This window comes from Pristis pectinata, chromosome 5 (assembly GCF_009764475.1).
Source record: "Pristis pectinata isolate sPriPec2 chromosome 5, sPriPec2.1.pri, whole genome shotgun sequence".
NCBI lineage: Eukaryota > Metazoa > Chordata > Chondrichthyes > Rhinopristiformes > Pristidae > Pristis > Pristis pectinata.
Window position 1 is genome coordinate 510,522 of NC_067409.1, and position 14,996 is coordinate 525,517.

The following is a 14,996-nucleotide window of genomic DNA, read 5'->3' on the forward strand; positions in this document are numbered from 1 at the left end:
TATCCTTCTATGCTTTGCCTATTTAAAGATAGTTTAAATATCTCTTAAACAATCTTATTCCAACACCTCCTCTGGCAGTGGCTTCCAATATCAACCACCTTTGTGAAGAAACGTAACATAGAACACAGAGTACAGCTTAGGAACAGGCCCTTCAGCCCACTATGTCTGTGCTGACCATGGTGCCAATCTAAACCAATCCCGTCTGCCTGTATATAGTCTGTATCCTTACATTGCCTGCCTGTTCATGCATTTGTCTAGTTGCCTCCTAAACATTGCTCTCATATCTGCAACAATCCAGGCACCAATAACTCTGGAAAACCCTTAGACCATAAGACATAGGAGCAGAATTAGGCCATTCGGCCCATTGAATCTGCTCCGCCATTCAATCATGGCTGATTTATTTCTCCCTCTCAACCCCATTCTCCTGCCTTCTCCCCGTAACCTTTGATGCCCTTACTAATCAAGAACTTATCAACCTCTGTTTTAAATACACCCAATGACTTGGCCTCCACAGCCCTCTGTGGCAATGAATTCCACAGATTCAGCACCCCCTGGCTAAAGAAATTCCTCCTCATCTCTGTTCCAAAGGGACGTCCTTTTATTCTGAGGCTGTGCCCTCTGGTCCTAGACTCTCCCACTGATGGAAACATCCTCTCCACATCTATTCTATCCAGTCCTTTCAAAATTTGGTAGGTTTCAATGAGATCCCCCCTCATCCTTCTAAACTCCAGTGAGTACAGGCCCAGAGACATCAAACTCTCTTCATACATTAACCCTTTCATCCCCTGGATCATTCTTGTAAACCTCCTCTGGACCCTCTCTAATGCCAGCACATCCTTGGGGCCCAAAACTGCTCACAATACTCCAAATGTGGTCTGACCAATGCCTTATAAAGCCTCAGCATTACATTCTTGCTTCTATATTTTAGTCTTCTCGAAATGAATGCTAACATTGCATTTGCCTTCCTTACTGCCGACTCAACCTGCAAGTTAACCTTTAGGGAATCCTGCACTAGGACTCCCAAGTCCCTTTGCACCTACAATTTCTGAATTCTTTCCCCATTTAGAAAATAGTCTACACCTTTATTCCTTCTACCAAAGTGCATGACTGTACATTTCCCTACACTGTATCCATCTGCCACTTTGCCCATTCTCCCAACCTGTCCAAGTCCTTCTGCAGACTCCCTGCTTCCTCAGCACTACCTGCTCCTCCGCCTGTCTTTGTATCATCCACAAACTTGGCCACAAAGTCATCAATTCCGTCAATCAGATCATTAATATATAACGTGAAAGGTAGCGGACCCAACACCGACCCCTGTGGAGCACCACCAGTCATCAGCAGACAACCAGAAAAGGCCCCCTTTATTCCCACTCTTCCCCTTCTGCCAGTCAGCCAATCTTCTATCCATGCTGGTACCTCTCCTGTAATACCATGGGCTCTATGTAATATCTTGTTTAGCAGCCTCATGTGCGGCACCTTGTCAAAGGCCTTCTGAAAATCCAAGTAAACAACATCCACTGACTCTCCTTTGTCTCTCCTGCCTGTTACTTCCTCAAAGAGTTCCAACAGATTTGTCTAACAAGATTTCCTGTTAAAGAAACCATGCTGACTTCGGCCCATTTTATCATGTGCTTCCAAGTAATCCGAAACCTCATCCTTAATAATGGACTCTAACATCTTGCCAACCACTGAAGTCAGGCGAACTGGCCTATAATTTCCTGTCTTTTGCCTCCTTCCCTTAAAGAGTGGAGTGACATTGCGATTTTCCAGTCCTCTGGAATCATTCCTGACTCTAATTCTTGAAAGATCACTACTGATGTCTCCACAATCTCTTCAGCTACCTCCTTCAGAACCCTGGGGTGTAGTCCATCCAGTGACTTATCTACCTTCAGACTTTTCAGTTTCCCAAGCACCTTCTCCTCAGTAATAGCGACCACACTCACTTCTGCCCCCTGACTCTCTCAAATATCTGGCATGTTGCTGGTGTCTCCCACAGTGAAGACTGATGCAAAATACTTATTCAGTTCATCCGCCATTTCTTTGTTTCCCCATTACTACCTTTCCATCCACATTTCCCAGCAGTCTGATGTCCACTCTTTTGCTCTTTATATATCTAAAAAACTTCTGGTATCCTCTGTTATGTTATTAGCCAGCTTATGTTCACATTTCATCTTTTCTTCCCGTATTGCTTTTTTAGTTGCCTTCTGTTGGTTTTAAAAGCTTCCCAATCCTCTAGCTTCCCACTAATTTTTGCAATATTGAATGCCCTCTTCTATGTTTTGATGCTGTCTTTGACTTCCCTTGTCAGCCACGGTTGCCTCATCCTCCCTTTAGAATGCTGCTTCTTCTTTGGGATGAACTGATCCTGTGTCTTCCTCATTACTCCCAGAAACCCCTGCCATTGCTGCTCTACCGTCATCCCTGCTGGGGTCCCCTTCCAATCAACTTCAGCCAGCTCCTCTCTCATGCCTCTGTTAGTTGCCTTTACTCAGCTGTAATACCGATACATCTGATTTTAGCTTCTCCCTCTCAAACTGCAGGGTGAATTCTATCATATTATGATCACTGCCTCCTAAGGGTTCCTTTACCTTAATCTCCCTAATCAAATCTGGTTCATTACACAACACCAAATCCAGAATTGCCCTTTCCCCAGGTGGGCTCAACCACAAGCTGCTCTAAAAAGCCATCTTGTAGGCATTCTACAAATTCCTTCTCTTGGAATCCAGTACCAACCTGATTTTCCCCAATCTACCTACATATTGAAACCCCCCATGACCACCGTCACATTGCCCTCTTTACGTGCCTTTTCTATCTCCTGTTGTAATTTGTACCCCACATCCTGGCTACTGTTTGGAGGCCTGTTTACAATTCCCATCAGGGTCTTTTTACGCCTGATGTTTCTTAACTCGACCCATAAGTTTTCTACATCTTCTGACCCTACATCACTTCTTGCTAAGGATTTGATTTCATTTTTTACCAACAACACCCCCTCTGCCCACCTGCCTGTCTTTTCGATAGGATGTGTGTCCTCGGATGTTTAGCTCCCAGCTCTGATCTTCTTTCAGCCACGACTCTGTGATGCCCACAACGTCGTACCTGCCCATTTCTAAATGCGCTACAAGCTCGTCTACCTTGTTTCATATACTGTGTGCATTCAAATATAACACCTTCAGTCCTGTACCCACCCCCCTGCTATTTAGTTTAAAGCCCTATCTATAGCCCTAGTTGTGCAATTCGCCAGGACCCTGGTCCCAGCATGGTTCAGGTGGAGCCCGTCCCATTGGAACAGCTCCCTCCTTCCCCAATACTGGTGCCAATGTCCCACGAGTTCAAACCCACTTCTCCCACACCAATCTTTGAGCTGCACAGTTAACTCTCTGATCTCATTGACTCTGTGCCAATTTGCAAGTGGATCAGGCAGCAATCCAGAGATTATTGCCTTTTTGGTTCTGCTTTTTATTTTAGTCCCTGGCTGCTCAGATTCCTTCAGCAGAACCTCCTTCCTTGTTCTACCCACATCGTTGGTAGCCACATGGACCGTGACAACTGGATCTTTCCCCTCCCACTCCAAATTCCTCTGCAGGTCAGATGAGATGTCCTGAACCCGGGCACCAGGCAAACAACACAGCCTTTGGGACTCTCGATCCTTGCGACAGAGAATTGTGTCCATTCCCTTGACTATACTGTCCCCAATCACAACTACATTTCTCTTCTCTGTCCCCTCTTGAATGGCTCCCTGAACCACGGATCCACAGTTCGGTTGCTCATCCTCCCTACAGCCCCCACTCTCATCCACACAGGGAGCAAGAATCTCAGACCTGTTGGACAAGCTCAAGGGCTGAGGCTCTTCCAACACTATCTCTTGGATTCCCCCCCTACCTGCCTCACTCGCAGTCACACCCTCTTGTCTCTGACCACAGTCCAAATATGAAGTAGTTAATCTAACGGGTGTGACTGCAGAGAAGAAATTGCTTCACTGAGTCATAGGGTCAATGAGTCATACAGCACGGAAACAGGCCCTTCGGCCCAACTCACCCATGCTGACCAAGATGCCAATCTGCACACTTGCTGCGGATGTGGTCACCAGGAACCACAGTGGGGTCCACCGGTTCCCACATCCTGCAGCTACAACACATCACCTGATCCTGCATCCCTACTTTATTTAATTAGTAGCAATTTGATGTCTTTTTATTTAAAAAACTTTACTTTTTCTTACCTGCTACTCACTTGTGCCTCCTCGCCAAAGCCTCGGATTCCCACTCCTACACAGAGGCCACTCCGCTTTCCCCTACCTTCCTTTCATTGGTTGAGTTGCCACACACTTAGCCAATCACACAACTTTAAAGAAAACTGCTAGCTCCTCCCCTCTGCCACTCTAGCTGCTGCCTCGCACACCTCCTTTAAACTTTCTCCTTTTCGCCTTAAAGCCATGCCCTCTAGTTTTATCTCCTGAATCAACCTACCATGAGGGACCCTATCAAATGCCTTACCGAAGTCCCCGTAGTTAACGGCCACTATCGTACCCTCACCAAGCTCCTTTGTCACCTCCTCAAAATGTTCGCTCAAGTTTGTAAGGCATGACCTGCCCCGCACAACACCGTGCTGACTGTCCCTAACCAAGCCATGTCTTTCCCAATGTGCATAAATCCTATCCCCCAGTATCCTGTATGGTGACTCCAGCAGGGATGTTTCCCTTGATTGAGGAGTCTGGGATCAGGGGGCAAGGTTTGAGCAGAGGAGAAATTGCTTCACTGAGTCATTGGGTCAATGAGTCATACAGCATGGAAACAAGCCCTTTGGCTCAACTGGTCCATGCTGACCAAGGTGCCAACCTAAGCTAGTCCCATTTGATAGAAAATCAGGCTGTTCTGAGGGCAGCGAATTTTTAGAATTCTCTACCCTGGAGAGCACGGAGGTTCAGACACAGAGTTCACAGCAGTAAGGGAATCAGGGAGTGTGGGGACAGTGCTGGAAAATGGTGCTGGGTTGCAGATCAGCCGTGATCTTAATGACTGGTGCAGCAGGATGGAGGGGCCGGTGGGCAACTCCTGCTCTCCGTTCTTATCCTCTGTAGACAGATATGATTCTGTGAGTCTGACCATGTCAGGCCCTTGTTTTACAGCTGGACACCAGGTCCCAGGAGTTTCTGAGGTTGACAAGGCAGGGAGCAGTTTTGCAGTGTCCAGTTTTATTCTTTGTTCAACGTTAACATAGTTTTTATGCTATAACTGAGTGGATTCCTGGACTGTTTTTGAAGCTGGTTCAGAATCAGCTGCACTGGAGGTCAGGAGTCACATAGATCACACAGTAATACAGCATGGACGCAGGGCCTGGTGCCCACCAAGCTGCTCCCATTTGCCCACATTCAGCCCCTATCCCTCCAAACCCTTCTATCCACGGACTTATCCAAATGTCTTTGAAATATTGTTATTGGACCCGCCTCACCCACTTCCTCTGGCATCTCGCTCCACATTCCCACCACCCTCTGGGTGAAGAAGTTGCTCCTCAGGACCCCTTTCAATCTTTCACCTCTCACCTTAAACTTATGCCCTCTAGTTTTTAGCTCCTATCTGCAATCTCTCAACACATCTGTTCCTATCATTCCCACTGACTATTGGGAAGGCATTGTCAGGTCGAAGAAGGGCACTGGAAGTGAAAATCCTAAAAAACCGCTGATGCTGAAATCTCAAATAAAAATGTAAAATCCTGGAGACACTCAGCAGGTCAGGTGGCATCTGTGGGGAGAGAAATGGGAGTGACATCACCTCTCTCCACCCTCCCTGCAGCAGAACCAGCTTCTTTTGCCTCCTTCCCATTTCTGAGGAGGGTGTTGCAAGGTCTAATTTGTCAGGAGATTTCAAATCACATGAGGATTCTAAGAGCCTTGCTCAAATTCCAGAGTGTGATGGATGGGAGTATTTCGATATCAAGGGGGAGAAAGGAGAATATGTTCTCTGTTCTATGTTAATGAAAAAGGAAGTACAATGAATTCAGACACTGGGACAACATGGACAAAGGGAGATGAAGCATCAACCGTTCCCATTCCAACATCAGAGAACTCAGAGTAGAGAGAAATGGTGTGGAGGCAACAAGACGGGAAATCAAGTAACATGGGAGTTTAACCCGGATAAATGTGAGGTGCTGCACCTTGGTGGGACTAATGTCAAGAGGCAGTTCACTCTGAAGGGCAAGACCCTCAACGGTGTTGAAGAGCAGAGAAACCTTGGGGTGCAAGCCCATGACTCATTGAAAGTGGCTACACAGGTAGACAGGTTGGTTAAGAAGGCTTATGTAATGATTGCACTTATTAATTGGGGTATTGAGTATAGGAGTCAAGAAGTTATGATGAATCTCTATAGAACTCTGGTAAGGCTGCATTTATAGTATTGCATACAATTCTGGTCACCTCACTATAGGAAGGATGTCGAGGCTTTAGAGAGGGTTCAGTGGAGGATTACTCGGATGCTGCCTGGATTAGAGGGCATGTGCTATCAGGAGAGGCTGGACAAACTTGGGCTCTTTTCTCTGGAGCGGTGGAGGCTGAGGGGTGATCTGTCGGAAGTGTATAAAATGATGAGGGGCATAGATAGGGTGGACAAACAATATCTTTTTCCCATTATTGAGCGATCCAATACCAGAGGGCATGCCTTAAGGTGAGGGGGGTAGGTTCAGAACAGATGTGAGGGGTACGTTTTCTACTGAGAGAGTGCTGGATGTCTGGAATGCATTGCCTGATAGGGTGGTGGAGGCACATTCATTGGGGGCTTTTAAGAGGGACTTGGATGGGCACATTAATGACAGGAAAACACAGGGATATGGGCATTCTGTGTGTAGGAGGGAATAGCTATGTCGGACAACATTGTGGGCCGAAGGGCCTGTTCTGTGCTGTACAGTTCTATGATTCCTTCATGGAGCAGTAAATAGTCATGGAAATAATGACTCAGTCCAAATTTATTCAACCCATTTATTTTCTCAGCAACAAGAAATACAGATCAGTCACAGGATCTTTGGCACATCTCTGTTTCAGCTGAAGGTAGGTCAGGTTCTCCTTAGTGTTGGGGTCGAAGAATCCCTTGGTGTCATCACCAGCATCAGAGAGAACCTTGTTCATCTGCTCATCAAACATCCCTCTCCTGTACGCCACGTCGACAGGCAGGCGATGGCTGTGCACTGGGTCAATGATGCCTCCTGTGGCAATCTGTGCCTCCAGGAGGCGAATCCCATGGTCATGGACAATCAGCTCCTTCTTCAGAGCCTGGAACAAGGAGATCACATTGCCCGTGTAGGGGTCTTTGTAACCAGTGACTGCCCTTTCTGCAGACAGCAGCTTCTCGTGGAACTCTTTGCCGACAAGTCCGCTCTGAACTGCCTCGTCAACCGTGAGCTTCACATTCTTGACTGGGTCAATGACAAAGCCAGTCGCGGCCTGAGCTTCCAACAGGACCAAGGCTGTTCCAGGCATCAGCAGATGCTTCTTCATGGCCTGGTAGATGCTCAGCTTCTCATTGGTTGACTCCACAAGGACCCCAGCGATGCTATCTGATCCCCTGAGATAGACCTTCACTGAGTCCAGCTCACTCACATCTTGCACAGTCTTCTTCCCCTGCTGCAGATCCAGCAATGTCTTTTGATCGATGATTTCTGACTCCACCAGTTCCTCCAGAGAGATGTCTGCTCGGAGGCCGGAGAAGGTGATTGAGGTGTCCACCAGGCATTGAGTCTGCTCGATCATTCTGGTAATGGTTCTGATCACGGTTTCCATGTCAATCTCCTTCCGGCTGTATTTCTCTATCAATGATCTTCGTTCCTCTTCAGTGAAGAGCTTGGAATGAAGCAGACTCCAGATTGTGAAGCTGATGGTGGTCTTTCGAAAGGCGGCTTCAGTCTCTTCTGCAGTGTAATCCAGGGGAGCCTGACATGGAAGAGCGATGGAGGGACTTGAAGGGTGGGTCTGGCTTTCAGTTTGCTCAATGGTGGTGGTGATCCTTGTGATGATGGTCTTCATGTCGACCTCCTTCAACCTGTACTTCTCGATCAGCTCCTTCCTCTTCTCCTCGGTGAAATACTCAGAGTGGATGATTTCCCAGATTGAGACAGACCTACCCTTGAACCTGCCACATGAGACGTGTATGGTCTCCTGCTGAAATGTGCTCTGTGTTTCTGCAATGCTGTATCCCTGGCGATTCTTCACACTTCCATCTGATATCTTCAGCAAGCACAGCCCAGTCTCTTGCTCGTTCACACATCTCTGTTTCAGCTGAAGGTAGGTCAGGTTCTCTTTAGTGTTGGGGTCGAAGAATCCCTTGGTGTCATCACCAGCATCAGAGAGAATCTTGTTCATCTGCTCATCAAACATCCCTCTCTTGTACGCCACGTCGACAGGCAGGCGATGGCTGTGCACTGGGTCAATGATGCCTCCTGTGGCAATCTGTGCCTCCAGTAGGCGAATCCCATGGTCGTGGACAATCAGCTCCTTCTTCAGAGCCTGGAACAAGGAGATCACATTGCCCGTGTAGGGGTCTTTGTAACCAGTGACTGCCCTTTCTGCAGACAGCAGCTTCTCGTGGAACTCTTTGCCGACAAGTCCACTCTGAACTGCCTCGTCAACCGTGAGCTTCACATTCTTGACTGGGTCAATGACAAAGCCAGTCGCGGCCTGAGCTTCCAACAGGACCAAGGCTGTTCCAGGCTTCAGCAGATGCTTCTTCATGGCCTGGTAGATGCTCAGCTTCTCATTGGTTGACTCCACAAGGACCCCAGCGATGCTATCTGATCCCCTGAGATAGACCTTCACTGAGTCCAGCTCACTCACATCTTGCACAGTCTTCTTCCCCTGCTGCAGATCCAGCAATGTCTTTTGATCGATGATTTCTGACTCCACCAGTTCCTCCAGAGAGATGTCTGCTCGGAGGCCGGAGAAGGTGATTGAGGTGTCCACCAGGCACTGAGTCTGCTCGATCATTCTGGTGATGGTTCTGATCATGGTTTCCACGTCAATCTCCTTCCGGCTGTACTTCTCTATCAATGATCTTCGTTCCTCTTCAGTGAGGAGCTTGGAATGAAGCAGACTCCAGATTGTGAAGCTGATGGTGGTCTTTCGAAAGGCGGCTTCAGTCTCTTCTGCAGTGTAATCCAGGGGAGCCTGACATGGAAGAGCGATGGAGGGACTTGAAGGGTGGGTCTGGCTTTCAGTTTGCTCAATGGTGGTGGTGATCCTTGTGATGATGGTCTTCATGTCGACCTCCTTCAACCTGTACTTCTCGATCAGCTCCTTCCTCTTCTCCTTGGTGAAATACTCAGAGTGGATGATTTCCCAGATTGAGACAGACTTACCCTTGAACCTGCCACATGAGACATGTATGGTCTCCTGCTGAAATGTGCTCTGTGCTTCTGCAATGCTGTATCCCTGGCGATTCTTCACACTTCCATCTGATATCTTCAGCAAGCACAGCCCAGTCTCTTGCTCGTTCACACATCTCTGTTTCAGCTGAAGGTAGGTCAGGTTCTCCTTAGTGTTGGGGTCAAAGAATCCCTTGGTGTCATCACCAGCATCAGAGAGGACCTTGTTCATCTGCTCATCAAACATCCCTCTCTTGTACGCCACGTCGACAGGCAGGCGATGGCTGTGCACTGGGTCAATGATGCCTCCTGTGGCAATCTGTGCCTCCAGGAGGCGAATCCCATGGTCGTGGACAATCAGCTCCTTCTTCAGAGCCTGGAACAAGGAGATCACATTGCCCGTGTAGGGGTCTTTGTAACCAGTGACTGCCCTTTCTGCAGACAGCAGCTTCTCGTGGAACTCTTTGCCGACAAGTCCGCTCTGAACTGCCTCGTCAACCGTGAGCTTCACATTCTTGACTGGGTCAATGACAAAGCCAGTCGCGGCCTGAGCTTCCAACAGGACCAAGGCTGTTCCAGGCTTCAGCAGACGCTTCTTCATGGCCTGGTAGATGCTCAGCTTCTCATTGGTTGACTCCACAAGGACCCCAGCGATGCTATCTGATCCCCTGAGATAGACCTTCACTGAGTCCAGCTCACTCACATCTTGCACAGTCTTCTTCCCCTGCTGCAGATCCAGCAATGTCTTTTGATCGATGATTTCTGACTCCACCAGTTCCTCCAGAGAGATGTCTGCTCGGAGGCCGGAGAAGGTGATTGAGGTGTCCACCAGGCATTGAGTCTGCTCGATCATTCTGGTAATGGTTCTGATCACGGTTTCCATGTCAATCTCCTTCCGGCTGTATTTCTCTATCAATGATCTTCGTTCCTCTTCAGTGAAGAGCTTGGAATGAAGCAGACTCCAGATTGTGAAGCTGATGGTTGTCTTTCGAAAGGCGGCTTCAGTCTCTTCTGCAGTGTAAGCCAGGGGAGCCTGACATGAAAGAGCGATGGAGGGACTTGAAGGGTGGGTCTGGCTTTCAGTTTGCTCAATGGTGGTGGTGATCCTTGTGATGATGGTCTTCATGTCGACCTCCTTCAACCTGTACTTCTCGATCAGCTCCTTCCTCTTCTCCTCAGTGAAATACTCAGAGTGGATGATTTCCCAGATTGAGACAGACCTACCCTTGAACCTGCCACATGAGACATGTATGGTCTCCTGCTGAAATGTGCTCTGTGCTTCTGCAATGCTGTATCCCTGGCGATTCTTCACACTTCCATCTGATATCCTCAGCAAGCACAGCCCAGTCTCTTGCTCGTTCACACATCTCTGTTTCAGCTGAAGGTAGGTCAGGTTCTCCTTAGTGTTGGGGTCAAAGAATCCCTTGGTGTCATCACCAGCATCAGAGAGAATCTTGTTCATCTGCTCATCAAACATCCCTCTCTTGTACGCCATGTCGACAGGCAGGCGATGGCTGTGCACTGGGTCAATGATGCCTCCTGTGGCAATCTGTGCCTCCAGGAGGCGAATCCCATGGTTGTGGACAATCAGGTCCTTCTTCAGAGCCTGGAACAAGGAGATCACATTGCCCGTGTAGGGGTCTTTGTAACCAGTGACTGCCCTTTCTGCAGACAGCAGCTTCTCGTGGAACTCTTTGCCAACAAGTCCGCTCTGAACTGCCTCGTCAACCGTGAACTTCACATTCTTGACTGGGTCAATGACAAAGCCAGTCGCGGCCTGAGCTTCCAACAGGACCAAGGCTGTTCCAGGCTTCAGCAGACGCTTCTTCATGGCCTGGTAGATGCTCAGCTTCTCACTGGAATTTTCCAGAAGTATGCCTGCAATGCTGCTGGAACCTTGCAGGTACCTCATCACTGAGTCCGTCTGAAGAAGCTCTTGCACTGTGGTCTTGCCTTCCTGTAATTCTTTGAATGTATCACTCCCAATAACCTGGGAGTTCACAAGTTCCTGAATGGGAACTTTCTTTCGCAAGCCATCAACAGTAATAGTGCAGCTAGATGTCCTTTCCTTCTCCTCAATGATGCCGGTAAAGATGGTAATGATCTGTTGGATTGTTAGCGAGTGGGAACTGTACTGTTGCATAATCTCTCTTCTCTTTCTATCTGTGACATATTCAGAGTTGAGAAATTCCCAGACTGTCAGGGACCGACCCTGAAATTTGCCCAGAGTAATGGAGAAGCTGGTCTGTTTGAAAACCATTTCTGTCTGCTTATCTATGTAGTGCAGGTCTCTCAAACACAACAGGCAGAGCCCAGTCTCTTGCTCGTTCACACATCTCTGTTTCAGCTGAAGGTAGGTCAGGTTCTCTTTAGTGTTGGGGTCGAAGAATCCCTTGGTGTCATCACCAGCATCAGAGAGAATCTTGTTCATCTGCTCATCAAACATCCCTCTCTTGTACGCCACGTCGACAGGCAGGCGATGGCTGTGCACTGGGTCAATGATGCCTCCTGTGGCAATCTGTGCCTCCAGGAGGCGAATCCCATGGTCGTGGACAATCAGCTCCTTCTTCAGAGCCTGGAACAAGGAGATCACATTGCCCGTGTAGGGGTCCTTGTAACCAGTGACTGCCCTTTCTGCAGACAGCAGCTTCTCGTGGAACTCTTTGCCAACAAGTCCGCTCTGAACTGCCTCGTCAACCGTGAGCTTCACATTCTTGACTGGGTCAATGACAAAGCCAGTTGCGGCCTGAGCTTCCAACAGGACCAAGGCTGTTCCAGGCATCAGCAGACGCTTTCTCATGGCCTGGTAGATGCTCAGCTTCTCATTGGTTGACTCCACAAGGACCCCAGCGATGCTACATGTCCCTGTTAGATACTGACCTACAGACTGGAGTTCAGTAACGTCTTTTACCGTGGTGATCCCTTGCTCCAGTTTGTTGTAGAGATTCTGATCAATGACCTTGGATTCCAGCAGTTCCTGGGCAGTCACCTTTCGTCTCAGGCCATGAAAGGTGGCTACCTTCTTCTCCCTCTCTGTTTGTTCAATGGTTGTTGTGACAACTGTGATGATTTTCTCGACTGTGGTTTTGCCTGATTTGAAATCTTTGATAAACTCACTGATTTGATCAGCAGTGAAATATTCTGAATTGATGACTTCCCATAATGTCACCTTTCGCCCTCTGAACCTGCCGGCTTTCACTGACATTAAAGTCTTTCGAAAGATGCTCTTGGTTTGTTCATCGGTGGAAATTTGGATTCCTTTCACCACCTTATCTGTGATGATCAGAAGGCAGAGTCCAGAGCTGGACTCTGTCACACATCGTTGCTTCAGCTCCAGATAGCTCAGGTTCTCCTGGGTGTTAGGGTCAAAAAACCCCCTGGTGTCGTCACTGGGGTCAGAGAGAATCTTGTTCATCTCCTGATCAAACATTCCTCTCTGGTAGGCAACTTCCACAGAAATCCGCTGGCCAGAGGTCGGATCGATGATTCCACCTGTTGCCAGCTGAGCTTCCAGTAGACGGATGCCATGGGAACTCACAACCAGCTCCTCCTTCATGGCTTGGAAGAGGGAGATGGTGTTCCCTGTGGTGGGATCCCTGTAACCTGACACTGCCTTTTCAGCAGACAGCAGTTTATTGTACACATCAGGACCGATGACCCCGGCCTGCAGAGCCTCATCAACAGGCAGTTTCTGCTCTGTCACTGGGTCGATGAGAAAGCCGGTGGCAGCTTGGGCCTCCAGCAGAAGCAGAGCTGCACCTGGTGGCAGTAAATTCTTCCTGAAGGCCTGGTAGATGCTCATCTTCTCATTGGTTGAATGAATCAGGAGTCCAGCAATGCTGCTTCCCAAGTTCAGGGAGGGAGATCCTGCGGTAACAGTGCCCGTTGTCGGGTTCTCTGGGGATCCCTCGATGACACCATCAGTCTTGGTCGTGGAGGAACAAGGCTCTGTGATGTTGCAGGTGGACCTTCCATTCTCCATGTGATTTGCATTCTCCATCAGCGGCAAGTGAATCTAGCTCTGGGGCTGCCTCTGGTTGTGTGGGTGCCAGTTCAGCAGTGTTAGCAGAGGCTGTCAGTCAAAGACAGAAGAAAATATTATTGCTCACAGCTTGGCTGTTGGTCAACTCTTAGAGGGTCATAGAGAGAGTCATAGAGCCACACAGCATGGAAACAGGCCCTTTGACCCAACTGGTCCATGCTGACCAAGGTACCCCATCCAAGCTAGTTTCATTTGGCCCATACCCCTCTTAAATCTTTCTAACCCATGTACCTGTCCAACTGTCTGTTGTACCTGCCTCAACCACTTCCTCTGACAGCTCAGTCCACACACACACACCACTCTTTGTGTAAAAACTTTGCCCCTCATGTTCCTTTTAAATCTTTCCCTTCTCACCTTAAACCTGTGCCCCCCAGTTCTTGATACCCCAATCTTGGGAAAAAGACTGAGTGCATTGACCTTATCTATGCCCCTCATGATTTTATACACCTCTATAAGATCACCCATCAGTCTTCTACACTGCAAGGAATACAGTCCTAGCCTGTCCGACCTCTCCCCATAGCTCAGTCCCTCAAGTCCTGGCAACTTCCTTGTAAATCTTTTCTGCACTCTTTCCAGTTTAATAGCATCTTTCCTACAGCAGGGTGACTATACAACACAAAACACAGTGTTGTGATGGCCTTTCTGTGTTTCAGCGGAGGGGAGAGCAACAGGGTGTTATGTGATGGGAAGCCCACCTAGGATGAAGGGCATCGAGTCGTGATGTGATGCCACACATGGTCATGTGGCAGTCGTGGTGTTGGTCACCTCCACATTGGTACAGTATGCCAGGACCTCCAGATCTGGTGAGGCATAGTGTAATATTATGGGATGTTTCTAGAACGGGAGAACACTCCAGAACAACGAGATCCAGGAAGGGTGTGGCCATCTTTGTGTCCATTGCCTGGGCCTGAATGATATGCCTCAAATCCCCTAGGAATTGGGAATATTCCTTGTGGGAATGCAGCTTCTGCTTGGGATCCCACCCCCTAGCCAAACACGTTTAAACCCACCCTGGTAGTGCCAGCAAATCTGCTGCCAAGATATTGGTCCTCCTCCAGTTCAGGTGCAGCCGGTCCCTCTTGTACAGATCGCCTCTGTCCCAGGACAGATCCCAAAGGTCCAAAACATGGAATCCCTGCCCCCTGCACCAACTCTCCAGCCACACATTCATCTGCCACATCCTCCGATTCGTTCCCTCACCGGCACGCGGCACCGGCAGTAACCTGGAGATTACTGCCCTTGGTCCTGCTTGTTAACTCCTTCTACAACTCCGTACATTCACCCTGCAGGACCTCATCCCTTTCTCCGCCCATGTCACTGCTGTCACTGCTGACCCCTGGCTGCTCGCCCTCCCGCCTGAGGAAGTTCTGCAAAGGTACAGTAAGTGAGAAGGAGGAGACTGTAAAACGACAGGCAGCTTGTGTAACTGGAGTTGTCTGTTACCCGAGTTCTGCTCTGAACCCTGCCTCATTTGACCATAAGACAAAGGAGCAGAATTTGGCCATTTAGCCGATTGAGTCTGCTCCACCATTCGATCATGGCTGATTTATTTTTCCCTCTCAACCCCATTCTCTTCCCTTCTCCCCGTATGTGAAGAGCAGAAGGACGACGAGAG

General features: G+C 48.7%; 1 protein-coding gene across 4 annotated transcripts in view; it reads right to left on the reverse strand.

The window, feature by feature from the left end:
• Nucleotides 1-6,956: 6,956 nt before the first annotated feature.
• The window catches only part of LOC127571031 (plectin-like), a 133,685-nt gene continuing 125,645 nt past the window's right edge, over nt 6,957-14,996 (reverse strand). For 3 of the 4 annotated variants that reach the window (XM_052017021.1, XM_052017017.1, XM_052017020.1), the window contains exon 2: nt 6,957-13,411. In XM_052017021.1, coding sequence (XP_051872981.1) covers nt 6,965-13,339 — 6,375 coding nt within the window. In that variant the 5' untranslated portion in view covers nt 13,340-13,411 and the 3' untranslated portion in view covers nt 6,957-6,964. The remainder of the gene's footprint in view (nt 13,412-14,996) is intronic. The other variant, XM_052017022.1, reaches the window with a different exon arrangement.